At 49.9% G+C, this 13,848-nt stretch overlaps 1 protein-coding gene across 2 annotated transcripts in view; it reads right to left on the bottom strand.

Moving 5' to 3' along the window:
* LOC140403966 (DNA polymerase delta catalytic subunit-like) overlaps positions 1-13,848 on the bottom strand; it is a 306,416-nt gene that overhangs the window by 121,234 nt on the left and 171,334 nt on the right. For both annotated transcript variants that reach the window (XM_072492263.1, XM_072492264.1), the window contains exons 21-22: positions 11,865-11,975; positions 10,492-10,683 (exon numbers count right to left, since the gene is read on the bottom strand). In XM_072492263.1, the coding sequence (XP_072348364.1) occupies positions 10,492-10,683; positions 11,865-11,975 (303 nt within the window). The remainder of the gene's footprint in view (positions 1-10,491; positions 10,684-11,864; positions 11,976-13,848) is intronic.

Genomic DNA, 13,848 nt, shown 5'->3' with positions numbered 1-13,848 from the left:
GTGGTGAAGACGGAGATGCATGAGGCACATCAGAAACGATGTGTGGAAAGGTTGGAGGCACTGGAGAACAACGCAAGGAGGAACAACCTGAGGATACTTGGTCTTCCTGAAGGTGCGGAGGGAGCGGACGTCGGGGCATATGTGAGCACGATGCTGCACTCGTTAATGGGAGCGGAGGCCCCGGCGGGTCCGTTGGAGGTGGAGGGAGCATACCGAGTGATGGCGCGAGGACCGAGAGCAGGAGAAATTCCCAGAGCCATAGTGGTGAGATTCCTCCATTTTAAGGATAGAGAAATGGTCCTTAGATGGGCAAAGAAAACTCGGAGCAGTAAATGGGAGAACGCGGTGATCCGCGTTTATCAAGACTGGTGTGCGGAGGTGGCGAGAAGGAGGGCGAGCTTTAATCAGGCCAAGGCGGTGCTTCATAAAAAGATGAAATTTGGAATGCTGCAACCGGCAAGACTGTGGGTCACATATCGAGGGAGGCACCACTACTTTGAGACGGCGGATGAAGCGTGGACTTTTATTGTGGAAGAAAAACTGGAATGAGCGGGTTATTAAAAAGAACGTTTGAACAAAGTGGTGGGGCGAATGCGGGGGGGCGAAGAGGGGGAAGAGGAGTTTTATGTACTAATCCTGCGATGTGGTAACTTTTCTCTCTTCCACAGGTGGTGATGGGGGGAGGAGGGGATGTGGAGGAGATGGGGCGTTGGCCATTGGGGGCGGGGCCAAGGGAGAAGCACGGGCTTGGTTCCCGCGCTATGATAATCATGGCGGGAATAGAGAAGCAGGAAGGAGGGTGCGAGCCGAGGTCACGGGGGGAAGCCGAGGTTGGCCAGAGTTTGCTGACTTCTGGGAGCAACATGGGGGGAGCAATTACGCTAGCGGGGGATCTAGCGGGGGGGGGGGGGGGGGGGGGGGGGGGGGAGGGGGGAATTACTGGGTTGCTGCTGCTGGGGAGAGGGGGGAGCTGGTATGGGAGAGGATGGGCGGGGGGGGCACCGCCTGGGGGAGATACAGCTGCGTGGGAACCGGGTGAGGAGCTGGAAAAAGGGGATGGCTAATCGACAAGGGGGGGGTAGGAAGCCCCCCAACTCGGCTGATCACGTGGAACGTGAGAGGGCTGAACGGGCCGATAAAGAGGGCACGGGTACTCGCACACCTGAAGAAACTTAAGGCAGATGTGGTTATGTTACAGGAAACGCACCTGAAACTGATAGACCAGGTTAGGCTACGCAAAGGATGGGTGGGGCAGGTGTTCCATTCGGGGCTAGATGCGAAAAACAGGGGGGTGGCTATATTAGTGGGGAAGCGGGTAATGTTCGAGGCAAAGACTATAGTGGCGGATAACGGGGGCAGATACGTGATGGTGAGTGGCAAACTACAGGGGGAGACGGTGGTTTTGGTAAACGTATATGCCCCGAACTGGGATGATGCCAATTTTATGAGGCGGATGCTAGGACGCATTCCGGACCTAGAGATGGGAAAGCTGATAATGGGGGGAGATTTTAATACGGTGTTGGAACCAGGGCTGGATAGGTCGAAGTCCAGGACTGGAAGGAGGCCGGCAGCAGCCAAGGTACTTAAAGATTTTATGGAGCAGATGAGAGGTGTAGACCCGTGGAGATTTAGCAGACCTAGGAGTAACGAGTTCTCGTTTTTCTCCTATGTCCATAAAGTCTACTCGCGAATAGACTTTTTTGTGCTGGGAAGGGCGTTGATCCCGAAGGTGAGGGGAACGGAGTATACGGCTATAGCCATTTCGGATCACGCTCCACACTGGGTAGACTTGGAGATTAGGGAGGAAACAGGAGGGCGCCCACCCTGGAGAATGGACATGGGACTAATGGCAGATGAGGGTGTGTGTCTAAGGGTGAGGGGGTGCATTGAAAAGTATTTGGAACTCAATGATAATTGGGAGGTCCAGGTGGGAGTGGTCTGGGAGGCGCTGAAGGCGGTGGTTAGAGGGGAGCTGATATCAATAAGGGCACATAAAGGGAAGCAGGAGAGTAAGGAACGAGAGCGGTTGCTGCAAGAACTTTTGAGGGTGGACAGACAATATGCGGAAGCACCGGAGGAGGGACTGTACAGGGAAAGGCAAAGGCTACATGTAGAATTTGACTTGCTGACTACGGGCACTGCAGAGGCACAATGGAGGAAGGCACAGGGTGTACAGTACGAATATGGGGAGAAGGCGAGCAGGTTGCTGGCACACCAATTGAGGAAAAGGGGAGCAGCGAGGGAAATAGGGAGAGTGAGGGATGAGGAAGGAGAGATGGAGCGGGGAGCGGAGAGAGTGAATGGGGTGTTCAAGACATTTTATAAAAAATTATATGAAGCTCAACCCCCGGATGGGAGGGAGAGAATGATGGGCTTTTTGGATCGGCTGGAATTTCCCAAGGTGGAAGAGCAGGAAAGGGTGGGACTGGGAGCACAGATCGAGGTAGAAGAAGTGGTGAAAGGAATTAGGAGCATGCAGGCGGGAAAGGCCCCGGGACCGGATGGATTCCCAGTCGAATTCTATAGAAAATATGTGGACTTGCTCGCCCCGGTATTGACGAGGACCTTTAATGAGGCAAAGGAAAGGGGACAACTGCCCCCGACTATGTCTGAAGCAACGATATCGCTTCTCTTAAAGAAGGAAAAGGACCCGCTACAATGCGGGTCCTATAGACCTATTTCCCTCCTAAATGTAGATGCCAAGATCCTGGCCAAGGTAATGGCAATGAGAATAGAGGAATATGTCCCGGGGGTGGTCCACGAGGACCAAACTGGGTTTGTGAAGGGGAGACAGCTGAACACGAATATACGGAGGCTGTTAGGGGTAATGATGATGCCCCCACCAGAGGGGGAAACGGAGATAGTAGTGGCGATGGATGCCGAGAAAGCATTTGATAGAGTGGAGTGGGATTATTTGTGGGAGGTGTTGAGGAGATTTGGTTTTGGAGAGGGGTATGTTAGATGGGTGCAGCTGTTGTATAGGGCCCCGATGCGAGCGTGGTCACGAATGGACGGGGATCTGCATATTTTCGGCTCCATAGAGGGACAAGGCAGGGATGCCCTTTGTCCCCATTATTGTTTGCACTGGCGATTGAGCCCCTGGCGATAGCGTTGAGGGGTTCCAAGAAGTGGAGGGGAGTACTTAGAGGAGGAGAAGAACACCGATATATACATATATCTTTGTATACGGACGATTTGTTACTATATGTGGCAGACCCGGCGGAGGGGATGCCAGAAATAATGCGGATACTTGGAGAGTTTGGGGATTTTTCAGGTTATAAATTGAACATGGGGAAAAGCGAGTTGTTTGTGGTGCATCCAGGGGAGCAGAGTAGAGAAATAGAGGACCTACCGTTGAGGAAGGTAACAAGGGACTTTCGTTACCTGGGGATCCAGGTAGCCAAGAATTGGGGCACATTGCATAGGTTAAATTTAACGCGGTTGGTGGAACAAATGGAGGAGGATTTCAAGAGATGGGATATGGTATCCCTGTCACTGGCAGGGAGGGTGCAGGCGGTTAAGATGGTGGTCCTCCCGAGATTCCTCTTTGTGTTTCAGTGCCTTCCGGTGGTGATCACAAAGGCTTTTTTAAAAAAGGATTGAAAAGAGCATCATGGGTTTTGTGTGGGCCGGGAAGACCCCGAGAGTGAGGAAGGGATTCTTACAGCGTAGCAGGGATAGGCGGGGGCTGGCACTACCGAGCCTAAGTGAGTATTATTGGGCAGCTAATATTTCAATGGTGAGTAAGTGGATGGGAGAGGAGGAGGGAGCGGCGTGGAAGAGATTAGAGAGGGCGTCCTGTAGGGGGACTAGCCTACAGGCTATGGTGACAGCCCCATTGCCGTTCTCACCGAGGAACTACACCACAAGCCCGGTGGTGGTGGCTACACTGAAGATTTGGGGACAGTGGAGATGGCATAGGGGAAAGACTGGAGCCTTGGGGGGGTCCCCGATAAGAAACAACCATAGGTTTGCCCCGGGGGGAATGGATGGGGGATATGGAATGTGGCAAAGAGCAGGAATAACGCAACTGAAAGATCGGTTTGTGGATGGGAAGTTCGCGAGTCTGGGAGCGCTGACCGAGAAATATGGGTTGCCCCAAGGGAATGCATTCAGGTATATGCAACTGAGGGCTTTTGCGAGGCAACAGGTGAGGGAATTCCCGCAGCTCCCGACACAAGAGGTGCAGGACAGAGTGATCTCAAAGACATGGGTGGGGGATGGTAAGGTGTCAGATATATATAGGGAAATGAGGGACGAAGGGGAGACTATGGTAGATGAACTAAAAGGAAAATGGGAAGAAGAGCTGGGGGAGGAGATCGAGGAGGGGCTGTGGGCAGATGCCCGAAGCAGGGTAAACTCGTCGTCCTCGTGTGCCAGGCTAAGCCTGATTCAGTTTAAGGTATTACACAGGGCGCATATGACTGGAGCACGGCTCAGTAAATTTTTTGGGGTGGAGGATAGGTGTGCGAGGTGCTAGAGAAGCCCAGCGAATCATACCCATATGTTTTGGTCATGCCCGGCACTACAGGGGTTTTGGATGGGGGTGACAAAGGTGCTTTCAAAAGTAGTGGGGGTCCGGGTCGAACCAAGCTGGGGGTTGGCTATATTTGGGGTTGCACAAGAGCCGGGAATGCAGGAGGCGAGAGAGGCCGATGTTTTGGCCTTTGCGTCCCTAGTAGCCCGGCGCAGGATATTCCTAATGTGGAAAGAAGCCAAGCCCCCGGGGGTGGAGACCTGGATAAATGACATGGCAGGGTTTATAAAGCTAGAGTGGATTAAGTTCGTTCTAAGGGGGTCGGCTCAAGGGTTCACCAGGCGGTGGCAACCGTTCGTCGAATACCTCGCAGAAAGATAGATGGAATGGAAAAAAGGCAGCAGCAGCAGCCCAGGATCGGGGGGGGGGGGGGGGGGGGGAAGAGGAGGAACCAGAAGGACTCTCAGGGTTGTTAATATATACTGTACAATATGTATAGGTCGTTGCTACAGATAATTATATATTGGACTGTTAAATTATATTTTTGGAGAGTGTTACTTGTGATAAGGCAGTTGCCAATTAGGGCTAGTTTTCATTTTTGTTATTTATTATTTATTCATTTTCTGTTTATAAAATAGGTCATTGTTATTTGTGTTGTTATAATATTGTGTAAAGGATGCTCAATGTACTGTGTTGGTTGACCAAAAATTTTCAATAAAATATTTTTAAAAAAAGAAGAGGAGAAGCTGGACTAGACTGGAGAGAGAAAGAACTTTTGTAATAAAGCAGTGGTGTGATTGCATGGGACTGGGAATCGGAAGGGGGGGAAAAAAATTTCGCTTTCCCCTCGATGGGGGGGGGGGGGGGCATGGTGAACTGTGGGCGCCGGGGGGGGAAAGGAGAGGGGGAAGGAGAGAGGGAGCTGCGCCATTAGGGGCGGGGCCGAGTGGGAAGCACGGGCTTTGCTCCCGCGCTATGGTAATTGTGGCGGGAAAAGGGGGCGCAGGAAGGAAGGGGGCCTTACACAATGGGAGGCTGAGGATAAATGGGGGAAGCCGAGGTCAGCCAGGTTTTGCTGACTTCTGGAAGCAACATGGGGGGAGCAATCACGCTAGAGGGGGATCTAGTGGTGGGGGGGGGGGGGGCGGTAACTGGGTTGCTGCTGTTAAGGGGAAGGGGGGAGCTGCTACGGGATGGGATGGTCGGGACGGGAGGACACCGTTGGGGGGACAAGTGGGTGCGTGGGAACCGGGTGAGGAGCTGGTCTAAAAAAGGGGATGGCTAGTCGACGAAGGGGGGGGGGTAATTAATGAGCCCCCCAACCCGGTTGATCACGTGGAACGGGAGAGGGCTGAATGGGCCGATTAAGAGGGCAAGGGTAATTGCGCACCTAAAGAAATTAAAGGCAGATGTGGTCATGCTGCAGGAGACGCATCTGAAACTGGCGGATCAGGTCAGATTACGAAAAGGATGGGTGGGACAGATATTTCACTCGGGCTTGGATGCGAAAAATAGAGGGGTGGCAATATTAGTGGGGAAACGGGTATTGTTTGAGGCGAGGACCATAGTGGCGGACAGTGGGGGTAGATATGTGATGGTGAGTGGCAGATTGGAAGGGGAGGCGGTGGTTCTGGTGAACGTATATGCCCCGAACTGGGATGATGCCAACTTCATGAAGCGTATGCTGGGGCGTATCCCGGACCTGGAGGCGGGAAAGTTGGTAATGGGGGGAGACTTCAACACGGTGCTGGATCCAGGGCTGGACACCAGGTCTAGGACCGGGAGGAGGCCAGCAGCGGCCAAGGTGCTTAAGGACTTCATGGAGCAGATGGGAGGAGTAGATCCCTGGAGATTTACTAGGCCTAGGAGTAAAGAGTTCTCCTTCTTCTCCCATGTCCACAAGGTGTATTCTCGGATAGACTTCTTTGTCCTGGGAAGGGCGCTGATCCCGAAGGTGGCCGGGACGGAGTACTCGGCTATAGCCATTTCGGACCATGCCCCACATTGGTAGATCTGGAAGTAGGAGAGGAAAAGGAACAGCACCCACTGTGGAGATTGGATATGGGATTGTTGGCGGCCGAGGGGGTGTGTGTAAGGGTAAGGAGATGTATCGAAAGGTATCTGGAGATTAATGACGACGGAGAGGTTCAGGTGGGAGTGGTCTGGGAAGCACTGAAGGCGGTGGTCAGAGGGGAACTGATTTCCTTAAGGGCCCATAAGGGGAAACAAGAGAGCAAAGAGAGGGAGAGATTATTGAGAGAAATTGAGGGTGGATAGGCAGTATGCGGTGGCTCCAGATGAAGGACTATACAGGGAAAGACGAAGGTTGCACACGGAATTTGATTTGTTGACCACGGGCAAGGCGGAGGCACAATGGAGGAAGGCACAGGGAGTGCAGTATGAGTACGGAGTGAAGGCGAGCCGGTTACTGGCCCAACAACTGAGGAAGAGGGGGGGCGGCGAGGGAGATTGGATGGGTTGGGGACGAGGAGGGTGAGATGGAACGGGGAGCGGAGAGGGTGAGCGGGGTGTTTAAGGCATTTTACGAGAGGCTGTATAAGGCTCAGCACCCGGAAGGGAAGGAGGGAATGATGCACTTCCTAGACCAGTTGGAATTTCCGACGGTCGAGGAGCAGGAGAGGACAGGACTGGGAGCACAGATTGAGGTGGAGGAGGTGGTAAAAGGGATTGGGAACATGCAGGCAGGGAAGGCCCCGGGACCGGATGGGTTCCCGGTGGAATTTTATAGGAAATATGTGGACCTGCTGGCCCCGCTTCTGACGAGAACCTTTAATGAGGCCAGGGAAAGGGGGACATTGCCCCCGACGATGTCGGAGGCGACGATATCGCTGCTCTTGAAAAGGGACAAAGACCCGCTGCAGTGTGGGTCATACAGGCCTATTTCCCTCCTGAATGTAGATGCCAAGCTTTTGGCCAAGGTGATGGCGACGAGGATGGAGGATTGTGTCCCGGGGGTGGTTCACGAGGATCAAACGGGGTTTGTTAAGGGGAGACAATTGAACACTAACATACGGAGGCTGCTGGGTGTGATGATGATGCCCCCGCCGGAGGGGGAGGCGGAGATAGTGGTGGCGATGGATGCAGAGAAAGCATTTGATAGAGTGGAGTGGGATTACCTGTGGGAAGTGTTGAGGAGATTTGGATTTGGAGAGGGGTTTATTGGATGGGTTCAGCTTCTATACAGGGCCCCGGTGGCAAGTGTGACTACAAATAGGCAGAGATCTGACCACTTCCGTCTATACAGAGGGACAAGACAGGGATGTCCTCTGTCCCAGTTACTGTTTGCGTTGGCAATTGAGCCACTGGCCATAGCGCTGAGGGGCTCTAGGAAGTGGAGGGGAGTACTTAGGGGAGGAGAAGAGCACCGGGTATCACTATACGCAGATGATTTGTTGTTGTATGTCGCGGACCCAGTGGAGGGGATGCCCGAGATAATGCAGACACTCAGGGAGTTTGGGGAATTTTCAGGATATAAACTGAATATGGGGAAGAGTGAGCGGTTTGTGATGCACCCTGGGGAACAGGGCAGGGGAATAGATGATTTTCCGTTGAGGAGAGTAACAAGGGATTTTCGGTACCTAGGGATCCAGATGGCCAGGAACTGGGGAACCTTGCATAAGCTAAATTTAGTAAGATTGGTGGAGCAGATGGAAGAGGACTTTAGGAGATGGGACATGGTGCCCGTCACTGGCGGGTAGGGTGCAGGCGGTTAAAATGGTGGTCCTTCCGCGGTTTCTTTTTGTGTTCCAGTGCCTCCCTGTGATGATTACAAAGGCCTTTTTCAAGAAAGTGGATAAGAGCATTATGAGTTTTGTATGGGCTGGGAAGACCCCAAGAGTGAAGAGGGGGTTCCTGCAGCGTAGTAGGGATAGGGGGGGACTGGCACTGCCGAGCTTAAGTGACTATTATTGGGCCGCCAACATATCAATGGTATGCAAGTGGATGGGGGAAGGGGAGGGAGCGGCGTGGAAAAGACTAGAGATGGCGTCCTGTAGGGGAACCAGCCTAAAAGCATTAGCGACGGCGCCTTTACCGTTCTCCCCGAAGAAATACACCACAAGTCCAGTGGTGGTGGCAACGCTGAAAATTTGGGGGCAGTGGAGACGGCATAAGGGAGTGACGGGTGCCTCGGCGAGGTCCCCGATAAGGAACAACCACAGGTTCGTCCCGGGGAAGATAGATGGGGGATTTAAAGCTTGGCAGAGAGCAGGGATTGTGAAATTGAAGGATTTGTTCCTAGGCGGGACGTTTGCGAGTCTGGGAGCACTGACAGAAAAATATGGGTTGCCACCGGGGAATGCATTTCGATATATGCAACTGAGGGCTTTTGCGAGGCAACAGGCGAGGGAATTTCCGCGGCTCCCGGCGCAAGAGATTCAGGACAGAGTGATTTCGGTGGCATGGGTGGGGGATGGTAGGGTGTCAGATATATATAGAGAAATGAGAGACGAGGGGGAGACGATGGTGGAGGAGCTGAAGGGAAAATGGGAAGAGGAGCTAGGGGAAGAGATTGAGGAGGGGCTGTGGGCCGATGCCTTAAGTAGGGTAAACTCTTCGTCCTCATGCGCCAGGCTCAGCCTGATACAATTCAAGGTTCTACATAGGGCGCACATGACTGGAGCAAGGTTAAGTAGATTTTTTGGAGTGGAGGATAGGTGCGGGAGATGCGCAGGAAGCCCAGCGAACCACACCCACATGTTTTGGTCATGCCCGGTACTGCATGGGTTCTGGGTGGGGGTGGCGAATGTGCTTTCAAGGGTGGCGGGGGTCCGGGTCGAGCCAGGCTGTGGGTTGGCGATATTTGGGGTTGCGGACGAGCCGGGAGTGCAGGAGGCGAGAGAGGCTGATGTTTTAGCCTTTGTGTCCCTAGTAGCCCGGCGAAGGATATTACTTATGTGGAAAGAAGCTAAACCCCCAGGCGTGGAGGCCTGGATAAACGACATGGCGGGGTTTATAAAATTGGAGCGGATAAAATACGCACTAAGAGGTTCGGCTCAAGGGTTCACCAGGCGGTGGCAACCGTTCCTCGATTATCTCGCAGAACGATAAGGGAAATGGGAAAGGTAGCAGCAGCAACCCAGGGTGGGGGGGGGGGGCATTCGGGCCCTCAGGGGTTTTGTACAGGTGTTTGTATACGAGTTATTTATATTGGTTTTTGTGACTTTATTATTTTGGATATTGGCTAGTTTTTATTTTTGTTGCTGGCAGTTGCCGCCTAGTTAATATATTATTTATTCTTTTTTTTTTAAAACGGTCATCATTATTATTTATATTGTTTTAAAGTTGCAAAAGGGAAAATTTTGTACAGTTTTTGTTTGACCGAAAAATTTGAATAAAATATATATATTTTTTAAAATTAATGATTCCAGCAATATATCTTGACCATCAATCAGTCTCCCCCCCCCACCAAATTTCCAAACAAATCACGGTAGCACAGTGATTTGCACTGTTGCTTCACAGTGCCAGGGTCTCTGGTTCGACTGCCGGCTTGGGTAGCTGTCTGTGCGGAGTCTGCACGTTCTCCCCGGGTCTGCGTGGGTTTCCTCCGGGTGCTCCGGTTTCCTCACACAAAGTCCCGAAAGACGTGCTTGTTAGGTAAATTGGACATTCTGAATTCTCCCTCCGTGTACCCAAACAGGCGCCGGAGTGTGGCGACGTGGGGGTTTTCACAGTAACTTCATTGCAGTGTTAATGTAAACCTACTTGTGACAATAATAAAGATTTTTTTTAAAAATTGAGTACCCAATTTTATTTTTTTCCCCAATCAAGAGGGAATTTAGTGTGGCCAATCCACCAACCCTGCACATCTTTGGGTTGACACATGGAGAATGTGCAAACTCCACACGACAGTTATTATTAAATCATTCACTATTGCCCAATTAGTGCTGGAAACTAGATACATGCCATCTGGAAGTTAGGTGACAAATTCACTGAACATGTTACAGCTAACTAATGATGACTTAATTCAAAAAAAGCTTTGTTCTTATTCATACCTGTCTGAGCAACTGAGACACCACTTTGATTTGCTGTCCTCGTGAGAGGAGGTAGGGGAGGGGGACACCTGTCACCCTAGCCATTTCCATGTAGTTAATAACGCACATCAGCTTCTCCAACAGCCGCAAGGGCAAGTAGGCATCCTTCAGGCAGTAGACGGCCAATCGCCTTCGTGTTTGCTCGTTCCCATTCTAAACCGGACAGGAGGACGGTGTGGAGATGGGCCGGGAAGAGAAGAAACAAAATGTAGGAAACAGATGCGTCAAAGGAAAACAGAACAGGCGATACCTGCCGTGCACAAATGAGAAAACTACCCAGATGTTGCAAAATTCTCATTTTAGATTATTTAGTTACACCTCAGGTATAAAAAGTTAAACTACAATTAAAAATAAATCTTAATTCAGCTAAACTTAAAATTAAGCTGATGTGATCAAAGAATTAGATAAAATATTTTAAGACGGTACACTGTGTACACTTGTATGTATGCAGAACTCTTCTCTCTTACTGTAACAGTTTCTCTCTACTGCTCAACTCGGATTGCAACATAAAGCAAGACATCCAGGCACAACGGGATTGCGAGTAGGATTTTAAAGAAATTTAGATTACCCAATTCCTTTTTCCAAATTACGGGGCAATTTAGCGTGGCCAATCCACCTATCCTACACATCTTTGGGTTGTGGGGACGAAACCCATGTAGACACGGGGAGAATGTGGAAACTCCACACGGACAGTGATCCAGGACCGGGATCGAACCCGGGTCCTCAGCGCCTTGAGGCAGCAGTGCTAAAGTGCAAATGTGTCTCTTCAAGTTAAATTTTTAACTGACAAAGGCTTTGACAAAGGATCATCTGGACTCGAAACGTTAGCTCTTTTCTCTCCCTACAGATGCTGTCAGACCTGCTGAGATCTTCCAGCATTTTCTCTTTGGATAAATATTTAAAGGATTCAACTCCACAAGTTCAAGGTTATTGAAGCCCACAGTAAATGTATGATGCCTTCTACCTCTTAATAGTTCTAGTCACCAGTCCAATTCCGAGCAGCTCCCCCCCCCCCCAATTATCATAAAATTAAAGTCAGGGAACTTCAATTAAATTCAAGAATCAAGTTAACCCGCCAAGAGAGATAGCACCACCTCTTTTCCCCACTAAGCAACATATTAAGCAACATATTAAACAACGTTTAGCAATGTCCCAAAAGACGTGCTTGTTCGGTGAATTGGACATTGAATTCTCCTTCAGTATGCCCGAAAAGGCGCCGGAATGTGGCGACGAGGGGATTTTCCAAAGTAACTTCATCACAGTGTTAATGTACGCCTACTTGCGACACTAATAGATTATTATTAGATTATTATATTCGTCCAGCTATCCAATACCTGCAGGTCTGAGATGATTGAGTGCTGAACATCTTCTTTCTGTTCCTGCAGGAAATGGAAACTCACTGCGTTGAGCGTGTACGATCGCAGTTTGTAGTCGCGTAGTAATACCTGACCAAAACAAAAGCAATGCAAGTTACTTCAAAGATAGAAAGCAATTCTCAAATAACAAACGGCTTGCTTTGAAGTGTAGTTACTGGTGTTTTATGGGAGATGAATGTCAGGTTACTTGATTTGTAGGGCAGCACGGTGGCTAGCACTGAGACTACGGCACTGAGGATCCGGGTTCGAATCCCAGCCCTGCGTCATTGTCCGTGTGGAGTTTGCACATTCTCCCCATGTCTGCATGGGTTTCACCTCCACAACCCAAATGTGGATTGGCTATGCTAAAATTGCCCCCTCATTGAAAAAATAATAATTGGGTACTCTAAATTTATTTTTAAAGTTACTTGATTTATCTTTTAGCAATTTTTATCGAGGGATAGATGTTGTCTGCAGGTCTTGTGGCTCAGTGGGTGGTGTCCCGAAGGTCTGGGTTCAAGTGCCACTTCAGGATTTGATGGCCAAAGAAAGTTCCTACCCTGGCCAAACATGTTGTTGATCAGTCTGTAAATCCTTCCAGTACACCCGACGGCAAGTGGCGAGAGCAGGAGAGTTTCCTGGTCAGCCATACTGCAGAAGGCACTGCCAATACTGCACTGAAGTGTCAGTATGAATCCTGTGCTCAAAGGTAGGAAACATGCTCAGGCCACTTAGCTTCGCAAGTCTGTTCCAGAATTTAATTTGTGTGAAACATTACTTCCCAATTGCATTGCTAAATCATCTTGCTTTATTTTTCATGAAGATTATTCTCCAGTAAGAAGAAATAGTTTCTCTGAAGTTACCCTATTGAATCTATCATCATTTTAAACTTTGCGATGAGATCACCGCTCAAATTATCTAAACTCAAGGGGGATACAAGCCAAATTCATGCCATTTGTCCTCCTGATTCGACAATGGCATAATGCTGGTGAAACAGCATTGTAGCCCTCTGCCTATTTCTTGCTCAATTCTGCATGCGGTGCTCCAGATGGGTTCCAAGTTAAAGCTCTGAAGCATCAAATCCTCCCCTTTTCGTTAAGAGATAATGGCCAACATTCTATGAGCTTTTGATTATCTGGGAAGAAATAGGAGCACCCGGAGGAAATACAAGCAGACACAGGGAGAACATGTAAACTCCACACAGACAGTCACCCAAAGCCGGAATCAAACCCGATCCCTGGGTGCTGAGGCAGCAGTGCGCTAGCCTTTGGCTACCCAAATCCCTTTATTTTTCCAGGCTCCCAATTTCTTACCTTAAGAAAATATCCCAACACATTCTTTCTTGGATTCAAAATGGATGACCTTGCACCTACCCACATTGTACTGCTTCTGCTACAGCTTCCCCATTTGGTCTGTCCATGTCCCTTTGTAACTTCCTCCAACCCACACAATTTACTGTTCCTTCAAACCCAAGAATCATCTGCAAACTTGGCTTTATGACTCTCCATTCCTTCATGCCAGTCGTTAATATGGTGAAAAGCTGGGGGAACGCTACAGATCCCTGGGGGACATAGTCTGTTTCATCTTGCCAATCAAAGAACATTTTATCTCTCAACACTCTTGTCTCCAACCTCGCAACCAACTATCAACCAATATCACATGGATCTCTTGAATTCCTTGTTCTCTCACTCTTGCTAATAATCTCATTCACCAAATGTTTTATAGAAGTCCAGAGACAACACTCTCCGATCCACCATGCTTGTGATCTCCCTGTAAAATCTAGGTTAAATATAGCACTTCAGCAGCAGGAGAATAAGCAAATGATGAAAAACCCACTTTACTAGAATCATGGAATTGCTACAGTGCAGAAGGAGGCCATTCAGCCCATTGAGTCTGCACCTACATTCTGAAAGGCCAACCTACTTAGGCCAACTTCTCTGTCCTATCCCCGTAACCCCAACTA

Source organism: Scyliorhinus torazame, chromosome 29 (assembly GCF_047496885.1).
Source record: "Scyliorhinus torazame isolate Kashiwa2021f chromosome 29, sScyTor2.1, whole genome shotgun sequence".
Taxonomy (NCBI): Eukaryota; Metazoa; Chordata; class Chondrichthyes; order Carcharhiniformes; family Scyliorhinidae; genus Scyliorhinus; species Scyliorhinus torazame.
The sequence above is the reverse complement of the archived record's forward strand: the minus strand, read 5'-3'. Positions and strand labels throughout refer to the sequence as shown.